Below are 23,852 nucleotides of genomic sequence, written 5' to 3'. Positions count from 1 at the left end.
CTTGTTGGTCAGGCTGGTCTCAAACTCCTAACCTCAGGTGATCCGCCCGCCACAGCTTCCCAAAGTGTTGGGAGTACTGGCGTAAGCCACCACGCCCGGCCCCGAATAGGTTTTCAATGGGAGAGAGGTGGAGGAAACAGTGGAAATCGATGAGCGCTAAAGAACGGATCACCTACATTGTGGGGAGCCAGACTGAATGTAAAAAAAAGAACGGATCACCCCAACCTGTAGTCACAGCCCAGGCCTGAAGGAAGCCTGGGTTCCCAGTCCATCCGGTCTCTCCTCCCTCCTTCTATCACACCCAAAGCTCAAGGCCCTCACCCCAAACGGTTAAGTCACCCCAGGCCTTTAAGACTTTTCCTGCCTCCCCACTCTCCGTCCGACCCCCACTTCTGTCCCGGCACTTCTTCAACCTCCGCACCTCATCACTCCACCGCCCTCCAGACCCCCTCCACGGAGAAGGACGTGAACTAACTCACCTCCCAGTCGGTGCCTCTGAGATCTCCGAGACTGGAGGGGCGGGGGGCGGGCGAGGGGAGATGGCTTGTTGCTTAGGGATGAGGGAACCCCATCCTTTGCCGGGGGGTTCCAGCCCCAGCCTGGCACCCCTTCCTGGCCCCCACAACGCGCAGGGTCCGGCTCTCCACCCATCGCTGCTGCGGGCTTTGTCTGCTCGGCCGAGAACCTCTCCCCGCGGCTGGGCGCCGGGATCGACTCCGGGAGAGCGGGAGGGGGAAGCGGAGAGGGAGCGCGGCAGGGAGGGGGGAGAGAGAGAGAGAAAGCCGCAGTGAGCAAGCGGGGACCGCTCCCCGCCCCCGGCCCCCCCCTCATTTCCATAAGAAAGCGGGCCCCCAGGACCGGCCGGAGCGGGGAAGGAGCGGGTCCTGGGAGGGGGCGCGCGGCGCTAGCCGGCTTCAAACCCGCTCCGTTTCCGCACACTACTCCTTCTCCCCGCACCCGCCCCTTACAAAATTAGGGACCTCGACTTCCATCCCACCCCCAGCTTGTCCTGGAGCTGCGAGGAAAGACCGAAGGGCACAGCCCTATCCTCCTCGGGTCAAGGAATTTGTCCCCGCGCCCCCGAGGGCGGGAAACTACAACTCCCGGCATGCCCCGGGCGCCCCCGGCGCGCCCCCCTCCCGTCAGTTCCATGCTGCTCCATCCAGTTCATTTAAAACAAAAGAGTTTGAGCGCTGGAAGGGGCTGGGCTCTATTGGGGGCCACTGAGCGCCGCTCCCGGACTGGGGCTCGGTGCGGGAGCCTAACGGGGGCGCCTGGACGGCGGGGACTAGAGACTCCCAGGTCCGAGGCGGGAGGGGTGGGGGCAGAGATCCCGCAGCCCCCCGCCCCCCGTCACCCCCGGAGAGGAGAGGAGATCTGCTTTCTTGGTTTTGCTTTTCTTTCCCCCCACCCCCACCCCGGGGGCTGGGGCGAGGGGAGTCGGGTTACAGGGTGTTTGGGGAGGGGGGCTTAGGGGGAGGGTCTATCTTTCTATCTCGCTTTCTTCCCCCCTCCCCAGTTCTTTGTTCCCCCCTCCCCACACACCCCCTCCTCTCCTCTCCCCTCCCCTCCTCTCTCCTCTTTTCCCTTCCACCACCTCTCTCTCTCTCTCTCTCCCTCTCTCTCTCCCCCAGCTTTTGTTTCGCCATGCCTAGTCTAGTGGTATCTGGAATAATGGAAAGAAATGGGGGCTTTGGAGAACTAGGATGTTTCGGGGGAAGCGCTAAGGACCGAGGGCTGCTGGAAGACGAGCGCGCCCTTCAGCTGGCTCTCGATCAACTCTGCCTCCTGGGTTTGGGGGAGCCCCCCGCCCCCACGGCGGGCGAGGACGGGGGAGGTGGGGGGGGCGGCGCCCCCGCGCAGCCGGCCGCCCCCCCGCAGCCGGCCCCGCCGCCGCCGCCCGCGGCGCCCCCGGCCGCCCCGACGGCGGCCCCCGCGGCGCAGACGCCCCAGCCCCCCACCGCCCCCAAAGGGGCGAGCGACGCCAAGCTCTGCGCTCTCTACAAAGAGGCCGAGCTGCGCCTGAAGGGCAGCAGCAACACCACGGAGTGTGTTCCCGTGCCCACCTCCGAGCACGTGGCCGAGATCGTGGGCAGGCAAGGTAAGCGGGGCGCCGGGACCGGCGAGAGGGACTGTAGTGGGGGCACCCCGTCCCCAGCGCGGAAAGTTCATTTCTTCCCTTCTAGCCCGCCTCCGGCTCTGTCCCTTCCCCACAAAGGGGGACCCGCCCCCTACCCTGATTTCTAAGTGCCACAAAGTTCCCTGTTACCCCTAGTCGGGACGATTCTCCAGATCCTTCCACCCCCAGGGCTCTGCCCTCAAACAAAGAAATATCCTTGCACTGGAAGAGGGAAAGGGGAGGGGATCGGTCTCCCAATTCAGGGAGGCTGTCCGGAGGGGGTGTCCACTCCTCCTAACCAGAAAAACTGACGGAATGTGTAAGAGTTACTCAGAAGCCTGTACTCTGGTATCTGCTCCTAGGTTGGGGAGGGGGCACCCCTGGGACCCCCAGCCGCCTGGAGTTACAGACTTTAGGGGAGACCTGGCCCTTGAAGCCAGACTGAGTATCTGTCTCTTTGTTGGGCTGAGTGTAGGAATGGAAGGGGGTGTGGCCCAGGGGAGGGTCCCAGCCTGGGGAAGAGGCGGTGAGGGGGGCCGCTGAGAGGAGGGGGTCCTGTGGTCACCCACCCACCAAAGTTGGACTGTCTCTGGGGTTTTGGAAGGGGTGTCTCCAAGGAAGTGCTACGTCCTGGCTTGGACCTCTCCTCTTCCTTCTCTGGCTTTTGTTCTGGGCTGGCCACAGCCTTGGGCCAGAGGCCTAGAGAGGGGTCTCTGGTAGTGAAAGAGTAGAACAGGGCAGGAGGGGGCGTGCTGGGGGGTAGGAAATCTTCACCTGGAAATTTGGTGGAAGGCGTGTATCTGGGTGTGTTGGGAGGGGGTGCAGAATTAATCCAGCGTAGTATGTCTGGTACCACACCCTCTGCTGCTCCAGCATCTCTGGGTGGGTGGGTGGGTGTGTTGGTGAAGGTCCAAATTGAGCAGACGGGATCTTGGGGACCCTTCCCTCTCCTGGCTTCTCAAAGGAGAGTGGGGGGGCGGGATTTGGAAATTGCAAAGGGGCTGGGCTGGGGAGGTGTGGGGTGGGGGAGGAGTGGGGGAGGAGCTGTCCCACAGTGGGGAACAATAGAGGAGCTGCATTCCGGCTGGGAGTGCGGGAGGAGGCCGGCTTCTGGCGGAGGAAAAGGGGAGGCGGGCCGGGGGGCCCCTACTCCACATCCCACCTCACCCACCGGGAGTGCTGAGGGTTAGGGGGATTTCACAGAGAGATCCAGAATGGAGGAGGGGAAGATGCCACTCCCCTGCACAGCCCTCATCCCCCCGGGGCACTCCATCTCTTGAGATTTCTGATTTAGAAAGTTGGATTTCCTCTTGTCAGAAACTGGGGATCCAAAGCCCTGGAACTGGGTGGGGACGGACACTGCTATCTTTTCGTGGGTGTGGGGGTGGTCTTGGGAGGCCCCGGAATTTAATGGAGTCATTCTTTCCTTTTCTGCCTCCGCATCAGATGGGCTTGTCCCTCTTAAAAGTAGGGGGATTTTTTTTTTTATATTCAGAAAAGATAAGCCTGCCCCTCAGTCAAGTATATGGAAGTCCTCTCTCTTGTCTAACCTCCCTCCTCCTGCTGCAGTGTTAGTGCTTCTCTGTTTGACCTCTAGGAAGGTGAAGCCCAGTGGGTCTTCCCTTTAAGAGACACTTCTTCGGGGTTGCAGAACCCAGGAAGAGGCCCACCACCAGTTTTGTACCTCCAGGCCTCTAGCATTTCTCCTTACTCTGATGCCTCGGCCTGTCCTCACCCCAACCCCAACTGCTAAATATACCTAGCTCTCATTTAAGTTTTTGGACCTAAAACTTAGAGCTAGAACCCAGGTGCCCATCAAACGATATGTGAGTAGAAATGGTAGGAGAGGGGAGTTCACTGTTCTTCGACCCTCCAGACCTGGAAAATAGAACAATCATTTACTGACATTAAAGCAGCAAGGATGTGGGCTGGACAACAGGTAGGACTTCTTAACTGCCAAGAGGTCTGAAGACAAGAGGGGACTAGCAAATTCTCCTTCTTTAAAAGTGAGGGGAGGGGGCAGGGTGTGGTGAATCACGCCTGTAATCCCAGCACTTTGGGAGGCCTAGGTGGGTGGATCACCTGAGGTCAGGAGTTCGAGACCAGCCTGGCCAGCATAGTGAAACCCCGTCTCTACTAAAAATACAAAGAATTAGCCGGGCGTGGTGGTGTGTGCCTGTAATCCCAGCTACTCGGGAGGCTGAGGCAGGAGAATGGCTTGAACCCGAGAGGTGGAGGTTGCAGTGAGCCAAAATTGCACCATTGCACTCCAGCCTGGGTGAAGAGCAAGACAGTAGCAATAAAAAAAAAAAAAGAAAGAAAGAAAAGTGAGGGGAGGGGCCCCCTACCCACTCTCTCCCCCCACCCCCCAATCTGCCAGCATTGAAGAAGCTGCCATCTGGAGTGGAGGAAGGAGGAAAAAATGAGCTCACCTCAGGTCTCTGGTTGGAGGGCTGGGGCAGAGGCAGAAAAGTATGACCACTTGGTTTCAGATGGAGAGAGAAAGGGAATAGTGAGTTGTGCTCAGAGAGGGGTGTGAGTGAGTCTATATGTGAATGGGGGTGAAAGCCGTGGGTGTGGGTGTGTATAGGAATGTGCTGTTTGTGTGCTGGGGATGATGGGGATGGACAGTGGGATGTATGAAAGGCTGAAACACAGGGACCTGGTATGTGTATAAAAGAGGTGTATAAAAGTGTACATTAGGCTGGCCCCATAAGTATTATTAAGAAAAAGGCACACGGTGCATCACACCTCTTAGGTACATGTGTGTGAACTCACACACGTGATGTGTGTTTCCCAAAAGGGTATGAGTCTTGGAGACTCTGTGTGAAGCTAGGAGCAAGGAAGGGGAAGGTGGATAAGGAGGAAAGGGACTTGTCCAGCCCCAGGTCTGCAGAGTAGCCCTTACTTCTCTCTCTCTCTCTCTCTCTCTCTCTCTTGCCTTCTCCCTCTTTGTCTCTCTTTGTCTCATTTTTTTCCTTTCTCTTCCTGCCTTTCCCAAACCTCCCAGCTTTAACTCACTCCTACTTCAAAGCAGGAGTGTGGGTCCAGAATACCTCTCCCTCACCCTACTCGGCCCTCAGCCCAGCTCAACTCTCTTGCCCCCAGGGGACAGGGGGACAAGAGTGACACGGGGTTGAGCACTGCTCCCCTCACACAGAAGTTTCTTTATCTCCATACTCCTCCTTTCCTCCTTGAAATTCTGATTCTCAGACCCTTCCCAGTCTCCTACTCTTACTAGTTGCTACAAACTCGCTGTGAATTTGAGGCCCACTGAGAGAAACTACGGAGTGGAAGGTGTGTGGGGAGGTCACAGAGCAGATCGCCTTCAGTGGTCGCTGGGTAGTTTGGAGGACACTTTTAATGATCAAGGGTCAGATAAGTAGATTGTGAAGTTAGCACATTGGGGTTCTGTGGAAAGATCAGGGTCAGTGACAGATGGGGGTGATTAAGTGATTTGGAAGTTTGTGAGTAGTCAGGAATCAGTAGAGAAATGGAAGGAAGAGCAAATGTTGGGGGAAAGGAGTGTAGTTTGTGAATAGATTTGAGTTACCAGCTTGTATGGGAGGGAGGGTCAGTGATTATTTGGGGGTTTTGAGGAGTGAATGAATTTGGCCCTGAATGGAATTCAGGAAAAGTTGGTACATTTTGAAATCTGTGGTTGAGAGAGACATAGGGTACATCTGAGATCTGATAAATGGGTTGTTCAAGTCAGGGTGGACTGTGTGTGCAGCTGTGGGCATTTCAAAGGGTAGACTGAGGGGCTCCTGGGAGGCTGGGTATTTGGGTGAGGATCAGGAATTTATTGGTCCCAGCACAAACCTTGTTGTGTATGTTTCTTTGTCTCTCTCCTTCCCCGCCCTATCCCAGGCTGCAAGATTAAGGCCCTGAGGGCCAAGACCAACACCTACATCAAGACACCGGTGAGGGGCGAGGAACCCGTGTTCATGGTGACCGGGCGGCGGGAGGACGTGGCCACAGCCCGACGGGAAATCATCTCAGCAGCGGAGCACTTCTCCATGATCCGCGCCTCCCGCAACAAGTCAGGAGCCGCCTTTGGTGTGGCTCCTGCTCTGCCCGGCCAGGTGACCATCCGCGTGAGGGTGCCCTACCGCGTGGTGGGGCTGGTGGTGGGCCCCAAAGGGGCAACCATCAAGCGCATCCAGCAGCAAACCAACACATACATTATCACACCAAGCCGTGACCGCGACCCCGTGTTCGAGATCACGGGTGCGCCAGGCAACGTGGAGCGTGCGCGCGAGGAGATCGAGACGCACATCGCGGTGCGCACGGGCAAGATCCTCGAGTACAACAATGAAAACGACTTCCTGGCGGGGAGTCCCGACGCAGCACTCGATAGCCGCTACTCCGACGCCTGGCGGGTGCACCCGCCCGGCTGCAAGCCCCTCTCCACCTTCCGGCAGAACAGCCTGGGCTGCATCGGCGAGTGCGGAGTGGACTCTGGCTTTGAGGCCCCACGGCTGGGTGAGCAGGGCGGGGACTTTGGCTACGGCGGGTACCTGTTTCCCGGCTATGGCGTGGGCAAGCAGGATGTGTACTACGGTGTGGCCGAGACTAGCCCCCCGCTGTGGGCGGGCCAGGAGAACGCCACGCCCACCTCCGTGCTCTTCTCCTCGGCCTCCTCCTCCTCCTCCTCTTCCGCCAAGGCCCGCGCTGGGCCTCCGGGCGCTCACCGCTCTCCTGCCACTTCCGCGGGGCCCGAGCTGGCCGGACTCCCGAGGCGCCCTCCGGGAGAGCCGCTCCAGGGCTTCTCTAAACTTGGTGGGGGCGGCCTGCGGAGCCCCGGCGGCGGGCGGGATTGCATGGTGTGCTTTGAGAGCGAAGTGACTGCCGCCCTTGTGCCCTGCGGTCACAACCTGTTCTGCATGGAGTGTGCAGTACGCATCTGCGAGAGGACGGACCCAGAGTGTCCCGTCTGCCACATCACAGCCACGCAAGCCATCCGAATATTCTCCTAAGCCCCCTGCCCCATGCCTCTGGGGCCCGCTCCACGGGGGCCCACCCTGGACCTGTTTTCCACTAAGGCCTTTTGGAAAGTGGTGATTTGAGGGCCAAGGTGCTTAGAGATACTCGCTCGCTGGGGAAGGGGGGAGGGAGGCAGCGGTGGCTGGAGGGTGGGCCACTTTCAGAGCCTCTGGTCACCCTGTCCTGGAAAGATTGGGAGGGGGCCAGACTGAAAATTTTACTAGAGTTACAACTCTGATACCTCAACACACACTTCAATCTGGAAGCAGCTAAGAGAAACTTTTGTTTTGCCAGAGGTGGCCGCTAAGGCATCCTGACGCCCTCTGCCCACCTCCCCAGCTGTGTGTCACTCCACCCCTTCTTCTGAGGAGGGGGTGGGTAAAAGGGAGAGGGAGAATTGCCACCTGTAGCTAGAGGTGCTCTTTCCAATCCCTAAGCCCTCTGGTCCTGACCTCCGACCTCCTAACATGACCCTTTACCCCCCACCCCACCCCTATATCCTGTTTGGGAAACTGTCCCCAGTTTCCAGCAGTGTAAGGGAGTTGGAGCCCTATCAGAAGTTGCATAGATCTTCTAGGGGTGGGGGGAGAGAAGCATGTCAATCGTTTCTATGGCTGAAGGGCTCAGAAGCCATCTGTCCCCACAAAGCTGGGCTAGAGGAATCTGGAGAGGAGTGCTCCTCTCTGCCCCTGCCCCCCAGTGTCTCCCTTCACTCTCTCCGCCCATCTTCCCTTCCTTTGGGGTCTTCCCTCTCCTCAACTCTTTCCTTTCCCTCCAGCTGTTTGCTTTGCTTTCCTTTGGTGGCTGTCACTCCCAGCTCTGTCTTCTCCTTGTCTTTCTTCCCTTTCACCCCCTCCCTCCTGGCCCTTCCAGCCCAGCTTTGGGGATACCATCTTCCTGGGGAGAAGTAGGGGGAAGAAGATTTTGATGGTCCCTCCATTCCTCTTCAAGCATCTGGAGGCCCTCTCCCCTACTCCTCCAAAGAAACATCTCAAATTCTCGATGGAATGTATCCCCATTCTCAGTGAAAATGTGAGGAGGGGACTAATTCTGGGGTAAAGGGTCAAACCCCCACCTTCATCATCTATGGGCATTATATTTAGGGAGTAGTTCTTGGGCTGGATTTTCTGGTGGTGGAAGTGGGGGTGCCAGAGTAGTATGTCTGCTATTTCAAGGAGCAGGAAAGGGCGTGAGGCAGGAGGAGAGACTGGTGGAGGGAAGAGCTGCTCCTCCTCCCATGCGGTGCCCCACTCCTGCCCCCCTCTTGACCTGACCTGAACCTTTATTGAATCCTTATTAGCTTGAATCCTCCATGCAAATCATGGAGTCTCTGTCCCACCCGTTGTGACTGAGGAGAGGCCAGGTCTTCAGAGAGGGGTCAGCCCGGGGCAAAGCAGGATTGGGGGCAGCAGGGCCTGTTCTGAGAATCACATATTGTTACAGGCCTTGCACCCCCCTTCGTTGCTACCCTCCTGCTCAGTTGGGGCTGCCACCAGCTCTCCACCCTCCTGGTTCCGCTGGCCGGGCCAAGAGAGGATGGAGGGATGGGAGTCCCGGGGAGTCCTAGGAGATCCTTGTAAATAATGGGGTGGGACTGTTCTGAGTGATCGCCCGAGCACTTAAAGCTCCAGAGTCCCATTCTTCCTGGATGGAGAAGTGGTGTAGGTGGAGGTGCAGAGAGGATTTCCTCCTCTCCTTCCTCCTGTCGAGAATTACCACCTCTCCACAACCTTCCCCTCCAGAACACCAGCCAGGGAGGGGAGAGGAAGGAGGTCACAGCCAAGAAAACTACCCTGTGACGACTTCCCTCCTTCCCGCCTATGTGAGCCATCCTGAGATGTCTGTACAATAGAAACCAAACCAAATGGGCACCCTCGGTCAGTCGCCGGGGGCAGGTGGGGAGGGGGGTGGGAAGAAGGGATGTCTGTCTGTCGATCCCCCTCCCCCTCTCCACTCTTTACCCACAAAGGCAGAAGACTGTTACACTAGGGGGCTCAGCAAATTCAATCCCACCCTTACCAATTGAGCCAAACCTAGAAACAAACACGAAACACGCATAGTGAGAGACAAAATAGAGGAGAGAAAGAGAGCATGAGAGGGAGCGAGACAGGCCACCAACGCAGAGGAGAGAAAACAAAAATAGCAAAAAAAAAAAAAGCAGTTCTTTATAATTTAATATTCTATTTTAATAAAGGCGTTTATTACCGTATAAATGTAGCAAAGAACCTGGGCTAATATGAAAAAAAGACTTTTTATTAGGTAATTTATTATATGAAAAGGATATTTTATTTTATGATAAAGTGATCCTTAAAAAAATAAAAAAACTTTAGAAGGTTTAGAATATATGTAGGGAGAGAAGAAGAAAAAATACATTTGTATTCAGAGTTAAATCTTAAAAAAGTGTTTTTAATATATGTTTGGGTTTACGTTGCTTTTTTCCCCCACTTTTTTTTGGGGAGGAATGTCATTTGCTTTTCTTGGGGGAGCATCCTGGGATGGATGGTGGAGAGAGGAGCTGGGGGAACCTGGTCCCTTCTGGGGTCCTTCCAGTAGATTGGATTTCATTCCATGGGCTCCTCCTCCCCTCTCCCCCTCCCCCTCAGGGGAGCCGGCAGAGCCAAACAAAGAAAGGGATTAACAAGAAAGGAAGAAGCTGTAGAACTAAGGACTGAGGATCCTGGGGTGTCCCCTGCAACTTTCCCCTGCCCTGTCCCAGGGGCAAGTGAGGAGGGGAAATCCAGAGCTGAGGCCTAGCAGGCCTGTAGGAACCCTCAGAGATGTGTGAGATTTAAGAGAACTAGATTTTTTTTTTTTAACCAAAAACAAGAGAGAAAGAGAAGAAAAAGAGAAACCGAGGGGTTTAAAAGAAAAGAATACTACAAAATAATAATTATTAATAATAATAATTCAAATTTATTTCATATAATCCTAGAGAGAGAAAGAAACAATTACTAGTTACTTAGTAGACGATATTCAGATAGCTTAAAAGTTTAGTAGCATTGAGGGCCGCTGGGTCCAGTAGAATGTATAAAAGTTGTAAGGAAAAGATAAATAGAGGAGGGAAGTGGCTGAGTCCACCCTGAGTCGCCCCATCTTCACATATCAGGGTTGGAGCAGGTTGCTAGTTTAAGATTGGGAGCTTCCAGTCTGGTGGGGTTGATTCTGAGAATCCTTGGATTTTTAAATTGTAGGACAAAGAAATGAGGGGTTCATTTCCCAGGGTCTTGGAAAGGGTGCAATGCACACCAATCATCTCAATAAGACAGGGGCTGCGCTGGGGGCAGCAGAGAAGGCCGAGCACATTCACTTGCACCCCCAGTGCCTGGGCAGCCCATACTCCAATGTGGGATGTCCTCTCCTGGGGCTCCCAAGAGAGGATGGTGACAGCTCAGCTCAAACCCTCCCATGCCAGCTTCCCCCAGGCCTAACAGGAAGTCCTTGAAGTGTGACCTCGGTCCACTTCTCCACAGATTGACTTAACAGCCTGGGAAGTCATTCCACAAACAGACACATGCACACGTGCTTCTCACCTTCAGAGCTTCAAGAGCACTGAGGGTATCAGTCCCCTACCCCTGTTCCATCCAGCTTTCCATTTAGCTTTGACCTCCATGGCAGCAGTGGCAGTAACAATCTCAGTAACTGTTCTTTAAAGTTGGCTGGTTCTTTACCTGCTTGCATAGTGCTTTCTTATCTTATAAAAGTTGGATTCCAAGGAATTCCCACGGAGTGGAGTGGAGACACTGTCCTTGAAGGTCTGGGAGAAAAGCATACCCATGGGGAACGGCACAGGGACTTTGGGTCACGCCAGCCCTACCCCCTGCTCCAGTCCACCTCCAAATGTAAGTGTCTAGGTAGGGGTCATCCACTGTGCCCTGGCCTGGGAACATATTGCCCTCCCCACACAAAACTGGGGAGCTTGGCTTCTGCATGTGAGAAATCAGCATTTTTAAAGCACTTGCCTTTTACCAACCCCAGCTTGCAATCAGATTGGGCCTTTCGCTCCCATCCAAGGGGGTGGAGAGGCCCCTTGGCTCTCCCTTTGGCAGGAGGAGCCTGCTTTATTACACCAATGACTCTGCCCTGCCCCTCCCTGGCCCTAGACCCCAAACACATCTCCCTCTCCCCAGTTTACTCTTCTCGCCCCACCTAGGGACAGATTCCCCCTGCTCTTTTGTCCTAGAAACCCCGCTAGTTTGGGATGGTAGCGTCTGGGGTGGGGAGGGCTTCCCCTTCCCCACTCGAGGGTGCGGGTGGGGAAGGGGGGGTGGGTGGAGACAGCCCTGGGGCAGGGAGGATGGTCTCTCCACTGTAGAAAGTAGAGTAGGATTGTGGTCAGACTTAATTTGAGGCATCTAGTGAAGACACGTACAAATCCACCAAGGAAAAAGATTTCAAAAGCAAAATAAAGGCGGGAAATAAAACAGACCCAAGAATAATCAAGTCAAAGTGATGTTGCACAAAATGCAGAGAAACCAAGAAGGGGGAGGGTTAATGTATTAAATGTGCTATTAAGAACTTAATTTTATTAAAAGTACTATTACTTAAGGCTCTGTCTTCGTTCTCTGCATGTGAGTCTGCGCCATTTTGGGGTGAGTGGGAGGATCTGGGTGGGGATTGCAGCTTGGCGTTTCCTCTAGTGTAGCTCTGGGCTCCCTACACACCTGTGAGTAGTGGATGTCTTCAGAGTTCCTCGCCACCCTGCTCTCCCCCTCAGCTCTCATAGCTCTCTGCTCGAGTCTCCAAGCCCTCAATCCCCTGCCTTTTCCTCCATTTACTCCCTTCCCTTCTTTGGAGGTGCAGTCAGGCCTTCTTCCATCCTCACCTGAAGAACAGGAAGGTGGCCAGGCCAACCTGGCCAACACGGTGAAACCTCATCTCTACTAAAAATACAAAAATTAGTCGGGCACAGTGGCTCATGCCTGTAATCCCAGAACTTTGGGAGGCCAAGGTGGTTGGATCATTTAAGACCAGGAGTTCAAGACCAGCCTGGGCAACATAGCAAGACCCTGTCTCTACCAAAAATACACAAAATTAGCCGGGCATGGTAACACACACCTGTAGTCTCAGCTACTCTGGAGGCTGAAGCGGGAGAATCACTTGGACCCAGGAGGCGGAAGTTGCAGTGAGCTGAGAGATCATGCCACTGCACTCCAGCCTGGGCAACAGAGTGAGACTCTGTCTAAAAAAAACAAAACAAAACAAAACAAAAAAACACAGGCTGGGCACAGTGGCTCACACCTGTAATCCCAGCACTTTGGGAGGCTGAGGCGGGCGGATCACAAAGTCAAGAGATCGAGACCATCCTGGCCAAGATGATGAAACCTTGTCTCTACTAAAAATACAAAAATTAGCTGGGTGTGGTGGTGGGCACCTGAATTCCCATCTATTCAGGAGGCTGAGGCAGGAGAATTGCTTGAACCTGGGGGGCAGAGGTTGCAGTGAGTTGAGATTGTGTCACTGCACTCCAGTCTGGTGACAGAGCAAGACTGTCTCAAAAAAAAAAAAAAAAAAAAAACCAGGGGAAGGTGAGTCAGGGTGACAGAGATCCTACCTGGACAGCTATCTGCTAGGCTCTATGGAGAGGGGGCAGAGAGCTAAGAGACAGGGATCCTCCCCATTTACCCCACTAGATCCAATCTATCCCTCTTCTTTGGGATCAGGAAGAAGACTGGATGGGCCGGGCTTGATGACTCAAGCCTGTAATCCCAGCACTTTGGGAGGCTGAGGTGGGTGGATCACCTGAGGTCAGGAGTTTGAGACCAGCCTGGCCAACATGATGAAACGTTGTCTCTACTAAAATTACAAAAATTAGCCAGGCATGGTGGCAGGCATCTGTAATCCCAGCTACTCGGGAGGCAAAGACAGGGAGAATTGCTTGAACCCGGGAGGCGGAGGTTTCAGTGAGCCGAGATTACACTACTGCACCCCAGTCTGGGTGACAGACTGAGACTCCATCTCAAAAAAAAAAAAAAAACTGGATGGAGGGCTTACACCTTCCATCTCTCAGGCTTAAAAACCCCTTCCCCAGTACACACCTACAGGACTGGCCCCGACTCCCTCTTCTCCCTTGTATCTCCCGCTGCCTCCTCCCCTTGCCCCTGGCATTGGAGTGACCTCAGTTCTTGGCACCAGGGCCCTCAGCACCAGATGGTGCCCGCCGATGGCTTCCTTTGTCTCGCCTTCCAGATACCCCCTCCCTTCCATACTCTCCTCCCTCCCCCACCTGCCCTGGGGGTTGGCAGAGGGAAGGGCGGGCACCTCCCGTCCCCTTGGCACCATCCCCAGACCACAGGACTCCAGAGGCAGCTGGCCCTGAGGGGCAGTAGGTATGGTGGGGAGGACAGAGGAAGGGGAGGAAGGGGATTAGAGACTCAGAGGAGGGGCCGAAGTTGAAGGGGAGGCGTAGACAAGAAGAGGAAGGAACAGACGGGAGGCAGCAGGATGACCAGGCGTTGATACAAAACAGCTTTATTTGAGGGTTTGAGTCTGTGAGGGGTGGACAGATAAAAGAGGTATTTGTGATAGGGCATGAAGACCTTAAGGCCCTGGGGGTGCTGTGAACAGGGAACAGTCTGACATCTGGAACCAAAGGACAGGGAAAGGTCCTGGGGCTGAGGTGGGGACAAGGGGTACCAGAAGCCAGTTGGGGCAGGGTGGTGCTGGCCAAGGTCAGAGGCTGATGCAACAGGCCCTCTTCTCCCCAGAGCCAGGCTCCTGCCCGCCCTGAGCACTGCCCAGAGTGATGGCATTGGTCCGGGTGCTGTTCTGTCTCTGCTTGGACACCTTCTCAAAGATCTCTGGGAGGGGAGAGGGCAGTGATTAGGCCAGAAGATTTAGAGCCCATGCTCCCTCCTCCCCAACCCCATGCACACACTGCATGCCCCTTCTGAGCATCGGAGTGGCCACATTTGCAGGAGGTTTTGCAGCAGGAAATGGAGTATGGACATTGGGGTCCCTTCTACTTACCTGGGTGGAGAAGGAACCAAGAGCAGCCCATGGGAAGTATGGCCTGTTCCCTCCCTGAGCTCCAGGCTGAGTGGGAGGCATGGGGGAGGGACTGAGGGGGACAAGCAGTGGTGCCAGGGCTCACAGAGGAGCTGAGAAATTAGCTGGGGTGAGGACTGAGTGTCTGCATTCCTACTGCTGCCTGCAGAAGCCACGGGGATGGAATAGGGTGCAGAATAAAGATAGTCTCTAACCTTTCAGGACAGTCTCAAAGGCTAGCTCAACATTGGTGGAGTCCAGGGCTGAGGTCTCCAGGAAGAGCAGTCCATTGTTTTCTGCCAGGAAGCAAAACACACCATTAATTGTGGGAATCAAAGACAATAATAATAATAATAATAATAACAAATAATGTTTGCTATACACATTTGCTGTGTGCTAAACTCTAGCCATATAGCAGTTCATTTAATCCTTAAAACAACTTATGAGGTATGTTCATTTAGAAAACTGAATCCAGCCAGGCGCGGTGGCTCACGCCTATAATCCCAGCACTTTGGGAGGCCGAGGAAGGTGGATCACTAGGTCAAGAGATCGAGACCATCCTGGTCAACATGGTGAAACCCCGTCTCTACTAAAAATACAAAAATTAGCTGGGCATGGTGGCACGCGCCTGTAGTCCCAGCTACTTGGGAGGCTGAGGCAGGAGAATTGCTTGAACCCAGGAGGCGGAGGTTGCGGTGAGCCGAGATTACGCCATTGCACTCCAGCCTGGGTAACAAGAGCGAAACTCCGTCTCAAAAAAAAAAAAAAAGAAAAGAAAAGGAAACAAAATCCAGAAACACAAAGAAAACGAATAAGGAACTTGCTCCATTTAGTAACTGGCCAAGAGCAGATGGGAGGCTGGGCCATGGGACTTCAGAACACCCTTAATCAGAAGACATCATATTGTGCTGCCTCTAAATCAGAAAACTCCTGGGAAGCCTATCCTCTCCATAGGATCTTTGACATTGCAGGGTGGAGCGGCCTTAAAATCAACTACGGATTCGGCACAGCGGCTCACACTTGTAATCCCAGCACTTTGGGAGGTCGAGGCAGGTGGATCACCTGAGGTCAGGAGTTTGAGACCAGTCTGGCCAACATGGTGAAACCCTCTCTTTACTAAAAATACAAAAATTAGCCAGGTGTGGTGGCACACATCTGTAGTCCCAGTTACTCAGGAGGCTGCGGCATGAGAATTGCTTGAACCCAGGAGGCAGAGGTTGGAGTGAGCTGAGATCACGCCACTGCACTCCAGCCTCGGCAACAGATTGAGACTCGGTCTTAAAAAAAAAACCAAAATCAACTATAAATAATTGCTGGTAAAGACAATCTCAGGGCAAGTGGTGGGACATGATGGGAGACACAGGGTCCCAGAGGGGAAGTGCTGGGAAATCCTAACGAAGAGGGGATGAGGTAGAGGGCTGTATGGAGGAAGGCCAGGGTAGGGGCTCTATGGGTGGGGGCCGGGCCTTGGGAGGCTGCAAGGGGAAGGTGGGAGGCTTGGAGGAGTCAGCCTGGTAGTGGCAGGCTCTCACCAGCGAACATGCGGGCCTCCTCAGTGGGCACTTCCCGGGCCTGGCTGAGGTCACTCTTGTTACCCACAAGCATGACAACGATCGTGGCTTCAGCATGGTCATAGAGCTCCTTCAGCCAGCGCTCCACCACAGCATAGGTCTGGTGCTTGGTTAGGTCAAACACCAGGAGAGCCCCCACTGCACCACGATAGTACCTGGGTGGGAATGAGAAGGATGAACAGAGATACAGTCAGGGGCATTGGATCCAGCATCAGAGCAGAGCCATCAAGCTGGAACGCCCAGGATCAGAGTATTAGAGATCAGGAAATGCAGAAACTTGGGGCCAGGGGCCCAAAACCCAACAGGGCAGCTCAAGTCTCCTCTGCCTTCCAGGGACGCTGGTCTTGGAGCCCCTAAAGCTTCACCTCACTGCTCTAAAATCTCCACTGGCTCCCTCATAGTCGGCCCCTCTGCTTTCTCAGGTCCTTGTCCTGATTTTAGCCCCTACTCTCCACCAATGCACATCTGGGCTTCAGCCAAGTCTGCCACCTTCAAGATCTTCCTAACATGGCTCCTTAACAGTGCGCTCTTCTCTCCTGTGGCCATCTTTCTAGGACTAGCTGAATGCCTACCCCTTGCAGCAGTCCCTGGCCTGACCATTGAAGGCATCACTGCAAGCATCCAGTCTCCCTCGTGGAGTTGGATGGGGTGTCTTCAGACTGAAGGTGATGCCTAACTCCCAATTTATTGATGAGTCAACTGAGGCTCAGAAGAGGTCAGGTAACGAGGAGCGATGAATGTGTGTGGACCTTTCAAGTGTGTGTGACCAAAGCCCCTGCCTCTTGCTTCCTGCCCCCTGGCAAGTGTTATCCACCCCATACACACACAAACAGACCCCATGTCACATGCTTAGGCCTCACATTGACTGGAAGACACTTTTCTTTCTATTTTTGAGATAGAGTTTTGCTCTTGTCACTCAGGCTGGATTGCAATGGCTCAATCTTGGCTCACTGCAACCTCCGTCTCCTAGGTCTAAGTGATTCTCCTGTCTCAGCCTCCCAAGTAGCTGGGATTACAGGCGCACACCACCACGCCTGGCCAATTTTTGTATTTTTAGTAGAGACGGGGTTTCGCTATGTTGGCCAGGCTGGTCTTGAACTCCTGACTTCAGGGTGATCCACCTACCTTGGCCTCTCAAAGTGCTGGGATTACAGGCCTGAGCTACCATGCCTGCTGACACTTCTTTCTTGAGACACAGTCTTACTTTGTCACCCAGGTTGGAGTGCAGTGGGGCGATTTCGGTTCATTGCAACCTCTGCCTTCCGGTTTGAGCCATCCTCCCACCTTAACTTCCTGAGAATCTGGGACTACAGGTATGCACCACCATGCCCAGCTAATTTTTTATATTTTTAGTACAGACAGGATTTTGCCATGTTGCCCTGAGTGGTCTCAAATTTCTGAGCTCAAATGATCCACCCGCCTTGGCCTCCCAAAGTGCTGGGATTACAGGTGTGAGCCAACGCACCCGGCCTAAGAGACACTTCGGATGTGGTGTCAGGAGGCCTTCTGTGTGTCCTCTGAGTCTTCATAAAATGCAGATGCCAGGTTCAGCTTTTGGCCATCTGTGGTAAGATGAAAGTTGCCAAGTGCAGAGCACTGTGCAGAAGTGAGGGGGCGCTCTCGATCCATGCAGCGTACCCCCATCCCAGCTGCACCCTGATTTCACCTTGCTTGTATTTATATAGAAATTAATTAATTATGGCACTTTACTCCTGTGATACTTTAAGGGTTACATAAAATGCCAAACGTGAAGTGCCTTGTCCCTTCCTGGGCACATAGCAAAGGCTTAGCAAGTGGCAATGATTCCTGCTTTCAGTGGTACTAGTCAGTGTTACTATATCCCGGCTTGGGCTGTTTCTGTTTACAGTACCTTGTATCTTCTGAGATCCGTCTCACTCCCCGCCCCCTGGAGCCCACCGCTGAGCCCCTTTGCCTTCTCCTCCTCCAGAAGTGTTCCCTGACTTCCCCAGAACTCCCACCACCCAGCAGCCCCCAGGCCCAGGCTCACGCCGAGGTGATGGCTCGGTACCGCTCCAGGCCAGCTGTGTCCCAGATCTGAGCCTTGACAGCAGCGGTGCCCAACATCACAGTGCGGGTGGAGAACTCAACCCCGATGGTGGTGCGGCTGTCGTGGCTGAACTCATTGCGCGTGAATCGGGAGAGCAGATTGGTCTTCCCCACACCTGATTCGCCGATCAGCACCACTGAAGGAGTGGAGAGATAAGGGCTGAGCATGGGGTAGAGCAGCTCCAAGCCCAGCTGAGCTTGGAGGGTCTGCCCAGCAGAAAAAGGGAACTGAACTCAGAAAAAAAAGATTAGGGAGCGGAGTCTCCCGTGAGACTGGAGTCTGCAACTCTGCATAATGCATCCGTCGTGGTGAGCAGAAAAGCCAAGAGTTTAAAACAAACAAAGGAGCCTGAAGGGTTATAGCCTGGTCTGTTGAGACATGGTTGCAGAGTCAGCCTGCATCTCCGGTGAGGGAGTGACATCTGTGGGCTCTTTATGAGTGTGGTGTGGAGACATGACTGTTGTGTGTGAATATGGACAGGGATGGTGGGAGGTCGGGGGGTGCACTGTTCTGGACCAGGACTAGGAGTATGAGAACACTGTGCTTGTCTCTATATATATGAGCCGGGAGGACAAGTGGGAGGTTTGGTGTGTGTGTTTGCATAAGGAACAGAGGTGTGAATCGAAGTGTGGGTAAGGAGAAAGTTTGGCAGTTGACACATCTGTGGGTGAAAGGAAGGCATGTGTGCTCATGTATGTGTAAGAAGTTAGGTTCCAGGGCTGGGCGTGGTGGCTCATGCCTGTAATTCCAGCACTTTGGAAGGCCGAGGAGGACGGATCATCTGAGGTCAGGAGTTCAACACCATCCTGGCCAACATGGTGAAACCCCATCTCTACTAAAAATACAAAAATTAGCCGGGCATGGTGGGTAGGTGCCTGTAATTCCCCAGCTACTCAGGAGGCTGAGGCAGGAGAATCACTTGAACCTGGCAGGCGGAAGTTGCAGTAAGCTAAGTTCGCACCATTGTACTCCCAGCCTGGGTGACACAGTGAGACTCTGTCTCAAAAAAAAAAAGGCCGGGCGCGGTGGCTCGTGCCTGTAATCCCAGCACTTTGGGAGGCCGAGGTGGGTGGATCACCTAAGGTCAGGAGTTCGAGACCAGCCTGGCCAACGTGGAGAGACCCCATCTCTTAAAAAAAAAAAAAGTTAGGTTCCAGTTGTCCCTTAGGAGGGGGCAGTCCTACATGGTTAAGAGCATGGGGCTGGGTGTTAGACCAGCTGTGTGTCCTTCAGCAAGTTCTTTAACCTCTCTGAGCTGTCCTTTTCATGTGAAAAATGGGAAAACATCAGTATCTACGTTAAGGGTTGTTGTAGGAAGTAAGTGAGATGTTGCCCGGGATATAGTAAGTATAAAAATCACTATGGGTATGATCATTGTTAGCAGGCCAGAGTTTTTGCCTTTGGATTTGCAGAGACAAGGATCCACCAGAGAGGCCATGAAGACCCTTTAGACTGGTGGGCAGCATCCAGGGCCCAGCCTTACCCACCGTGGATGAGCTGGGGGCTGGGGTAGAGTACAGGGGGCTGATGTAAGTACAACTCACAAACTGCACTGGCACTGAGCTGAGCACCCAGAGTTAGAGGAGGTCATCAGAGTGGTTCTGGAAAGGCAGGCTGGCACCCAAGGACTGGGAGCCACGCAGTGTGGGCTCTGGGCCCTGCTCAGCTTCTAACTAGCCGTGTGAACTTGAACAAATGACTTGCCTTTCCTCAGTCTGTGTTTCCTTGTTTATACAACCCATAAAGGCCTCCTCCAACTTTAAAATTTCCTTGTCTGTGTGTGGAGGTTCGCGCCTGTAATCCCAGCACTTTGGGAGGCCGAGGCGGGAGGATCTCTTGAGCCTATGAGTTTGAGACCAGCCTGGCCAAAACGGTGAAACCCTGTCTCTACTGAAAATACAAAAAAATTAGCTGGGTGTGGTGGCACACTCCTGTGGTCCCAGCTACTCAGGAGGCTGAGGCGGAATAATTGCTTGAACCTAGGGGGCGGAGGTGGCAGTGAGCCGAGATCTCACCACTGCACTCCAGCTTGGTGACAGAGCAAGGCTCCGTCTCAAAAAAAAAAAGAAAAAAGAAAAAAAAAATTAGCCAAGTGTGGTGGCATGTGCATGTAGTCCCAGCTACTCAAGAGGCCGATGTGGAAGGATTGCTTGAACCCTGCAGATTGTGGCTGCAATGAGCTATGATGGCACCACTGCACCCCAATCTGGGTGACAGTGAAATGGTGTCTCAAAAAATAAAAATAAAAAAATAGGCCAGGTGTAGTGGCTCACACCTGCAATCCTACCTCTTTGGGAGGCAAAGATGGGCGGATCACCTGAGGTCAGGAGTTCGAGACCAGCCTGACCAACAGGGAGAAACCCCATCTCTACTAAAAATACAAAATTAGCCAGGCATGGTGGTACATGCCTGTAATCCCAGCTACTCAGGAGGCTGAGGCAGGAGAATTGCTTGAATCCGGGAGGCGGAGGTTGCAGTGAGCTGAGATTGCGCCACTGCACTCTAGCCTGGCACCTGGCAACAAAGTGAGACTCTGTCTCAAAAAAAAGAAAAAGAAAAAAGAAAAATAAAATAAAATAAAATAAATAATAAATTCCTTATTTGTGTAGGACAGTATGGAAAAGCTGGAAATAATATGGATATGTGTAAGAGGATGTGCATGCATGTGTGCGTGTGTGTGTGTGTGCACGAGAGCATGTGTTCCTGCGTTCCTGCCTCTCCCCTACTGAGCACATCCCCCTCTCATCCCTCTCAATGGGTGGGCTTTCAGCCCTAGCTTCATACCCCAAAAGTGCTCAGGGCAAGAGCGCTGAAGTCAGACTTTGTGGCCTTTTGTAAGTGACTTTGCCTCTAAGCCTCAGTTGTAAAGTGGAGATACTAATGGTTCATGTTTACAGTGTATCGAGTGCTTACTATGTGCCAGTGTCCTTAAAAGCTTTACACTTAATCCTCGTAACAGTTCCATGAATCCCATTACTATTTTCCCTGCTTTTACAGACAAGGCGCTTTGGAGGTCAAATGACTTGCCCAAGATAACAGGGCTAGTGTTGTAAACACAGAGATGTGCTGGCCAGATCAGCCTTCGAGGAAGGATTTGCACCCAGCTGCAGGGAGTGCAGGCTGTAGACAGGCTCCAGCTGTCAGCTCCTTCAGCGTCTGCCTCCGGTGCAGACAACAGCCTCACTGGAAGTGATGCCTTTTCTAGGCAGCCTACACCCAGTGCTCAAGCAAAGTGGGGCAATCACGGAGCTCCCCGCCCTTGACCCAGGCTTTGTCAAACCTGTGTTGCTGTTTGACTTCTTCCTCTGCCCAATTCTGTTTCCTCTCCCTTCCTTTCACAGGTGCTTATTCATAAAAAACACTGAACACCCCAACTTCTTCTCAGCGTCTGCTTCTGGGGACCCCAACCCTCAGTACTTTTTTTTTTTTTTTTTGAGACAGAATCTCACTCTGTTGCCCAGGCTGGAGTGCTGTGGCGTGATCTTGGCTCACTCCAACCTCTGCCTCCTGGGTTCAAGCAATTCTCTTGTCTCAGCCTCCCGAGACAAGAGAATTGCTTGAAGAGCAAGCTGAGATTACAGGCACCTGCCACCACGCCTGGCTAATTTTTGTATTTTTAGTAGAGACAGGGTTTCACCATGTTGGCCAGGCTGGTCTCGAACTCCTGCCCTCAAGTGATCCCCCCCGCCTTGGCCTCCCAAAGTGCTGGGATTACAGGGGTGAGCCACCACACCTGGCTGACCAACCCGCAATACTTGTGTCAGGACTGAGATCTGAGCTCAGTCTGGCTTCCGACCACCACGTTACACTGCCCCTCCAAATAAAAGATAACTTTTGGGGATTGTTATGGTATTAATGAGGTAGTGGCTGGCACAAATAGTAAGTGCTCAATAAATGGTAGTTCCTCATATTATTACCCCAGACTATTGCTAACCTTTTCCAGGATGCCAGTAGTACAGGTTCTCCAGCTCAGTTCGAGGGCGGGTGCTACAGTGAGAGTCCCAGCTCGAGGGCGGGCCGGGCTGAGGCTGGGAGAGGCAGTGGGGTAGGGTGGCTGGAGAGTACACCCTGCCCTGAAGGAAGTATGGAGGCAGGGCTGAGAAACAACAGGGGGACCAAACCCGGGAGCTGGAAAGATACATGCCCGCTTCCAGGCACAGCCAAGTTGAGCCCAGTGCCTGGTATGCAGGTCCAGCGAGTCAGCCAAAGAACAGGCAGACAAGGCTGGGCGTCCCTAGGAGTCCTCTGGATTCTATCAGGCTCTGTGGCAGACTCATGATATTTTCTGTCTTCCCTATGTATGTATTACCCCACCCTATAAAGGGCTAGGTCTCTCCTTTCTGTCCTTCTCTGTACACCTGCCCAGAAAAAATGACTTTTTTCTTCTTGTCTGCTGGTTTCCCTTTCTTCTCAAGAGGGAAGTCCTTTCTGAAGTCTGACCTCCATCTCTTGTGCTGCACTGGCTAACACCAGGGATTTGGGTTTCTATTAGGAACGGGGCAGAGGACCCTGACTCAGCTCTCTTAAGGAGGGATAAACATCATCATTTATCAGAGTAGGGCATACTCAGAAGCTCCCTGACTTTTGCCCCTGCAACCAGATCCTCCCCAACTCCCTGCAGCTTTCTTTCTGAAGGCATGAGGAGCTCCAGGGGTTTCTGGTAGATACAAAACAGGAGGGGGCCCTCTCTGGCTCTAACAGTCTCTTTCTGGGTCTCTCCGGCTTCCTCTTGCTTCAGGGACCCCAACTCACCCTTGAAGACAAAGTTATAATCTTCCTCCGTTCCGTTCCCCATCTTGGCTCCGCATGGAGGGTGCAGGTGTCTTCGGGGCCAGAGGTGACAAGTCTACGTGTTGGCTCAGTGCCTTCAACCCTCAGCTCTCAAAAGATCTGGGCCTGCCTCTCCTCTCATTGGGGGTAAGGAGACTTTTGCAGCCAGGGGGATTGGGGGCCAACTCAAGGTTAGCCAGGGCCTAGGGAAGATCAGCTGTGGCAGGTGGGGGTGCTGTAAGGAAGCTGAGAGGACGGAAGCTGAGAACAGGAAGAGCTGGGCGGCTGGAGACCTGGGGCCCAGGTGGGTGGAGAGACGATGACGTCAGACAGGTTCGGCAGGTTGGGTGTCTGCTCTCAGCCTGGGCTCTCGCAAGCTGGAGAACCAGCTCCAGGGATAAGAGTCGGGGAAGCGAGAAACAGGGACAGGACGTTCAGAGACAGCCCACTGAGGGTTGAGTGTGCATTGCTGGGCTTCTGGAATCACAACTAATGAGCAACAAATAGCCCCTCAGAAACCCACTGGAGGCCAGGCGAGGTGGCTCACGCCTGTAATCACAGCACTTTGGGAGGCCTGAGGTCAGGGGTTTAAGACCAGCCTGGCGAACATGGTGAAACCCAGTCTCTACTAAAAATACAAAAATTACCCAGGTGTGGTCGTGCGCACCTGTAATCCCAGTTACTTGGGAGGCTGAGGTAGGAGAATCGTTTGAACCCAGGAGGCAGAGGTTAAAGTGAACCAAGATCACGCCATTGCACTCCAGCCTGGACAACAGAGTCAGACTCCCATCTCAAAAAAAAAAAAAAGAAAAAAGAAACCCACTTTGGCTTGCTTTTTCTTCAGAGCTCCTGGTCAGGGGGTACACTGGGAGAACCAGAGTAAGGGATATTGGACCAGGGGGTGATAGAACACCAGTCACACTGCTGCAGTGCAGAGCTGTGGGAGCTGCATCATGGCCACAGGAACTTCTGCCCCTCCTTAACAGCCCAGGGCCTGGGATGGGCAGTGTTTCTCATCTTGGGTGGAGCTGGGACTTGAAACCTACCCACTTCTTTGGGATGGATTCCTTTCTATGGCACTGGGGAAGGGGGCTGGTAGCTCCCTATACAGACCTGCTTTAAGGACACTGGGTAGGGGGAGAACCTGGGGCAGAAACAGACGGCTGGGGTGAGTGGTCTGAGTGTAGGAGCAGGATCTGGAGATGGAGGCCTTTGGGAGGTCTGGGTTACTTCTAGTCCCTGTACAGGACCTGAGGCCTCACAGCAAAGGCATCATGCCTACAGAGGGCTTCAGGATCTGGGGAGGGTCTGTGTAAGCACACGAACACCTGGAGGAAGAGGAAAGGAATGGCTC

The 23,852-nt window shown here is 53.6% G+C and overlaps 2 protein-coding genes across 2 annotated transcripts; one reads left to right on the top strand and one right to left on the bottom strand.

Annotated features, from left to right (window-relative positions):
- Positions 1-1,340: 1,340 nt before the first annotated feature.
- Positions 1,341-11,289, top strand: MEX3A (mex-3 RNA binding family member A). Its single transcript, XM_021667328.2, has 2 exons — positions 1,341-2,101; positions 5,990-11,289. Exons 1-2 carry the CDS (start codon positions 1,648-1,650, stop codon positions 7,096-7,098), a joined length of 1,563 nt encoding a protein of 520 aa, XP_021523003.2. The 5' UTR covers positions 1,341-1,647; the 3' UTR covers positions 7,099-11,289.
- A 2,267-nt stretch (positions 11,290-13,556) lies between these two features.
- RAB25 (RAB25, member RAS oncogene family) lies at positions 13,557-22,749 on the bottom strand. Its single transcript, XM_012449850.3, is given in 7 exon segments — positions 13,557-13,756; positions 13,758-13,817; positions 13,820-13,902; positions 14,305-14,385; positions 15,622-15,815; positions 17,669-17,864; positions 22,481-22,749. Coding segments are annotated over 7 exon segments (771 nt in total). The 5' UTR covers positions 22,524-22,749; the 3' UTR covers positions 13,557-13,642.
- Positions 22,750-23,852: the final 1,103 nt, after the last annotated feature.

This window comes from Aotus nancymaae, unplaced genomic scaffold, assembly GCF_030222135.1.
Source record: "Aotus nancymaae isolate 86718 unplaced genomic scaffold, 86718_ANA_hifiasm-v0.15.2.pri h1tg000108l, whole genome shotgun sequence".
Classification (NCBI taxonomy): Eukaryota; Metazoa; Chordata; class Mammalia; order Primates; family Aotidae; genus Aotus; species Aotus nancymaae.
Note: the sequence above shows the minus strand (reverse complement) of the source record. Positions and strands in the feature narration are given on the sequence as shown.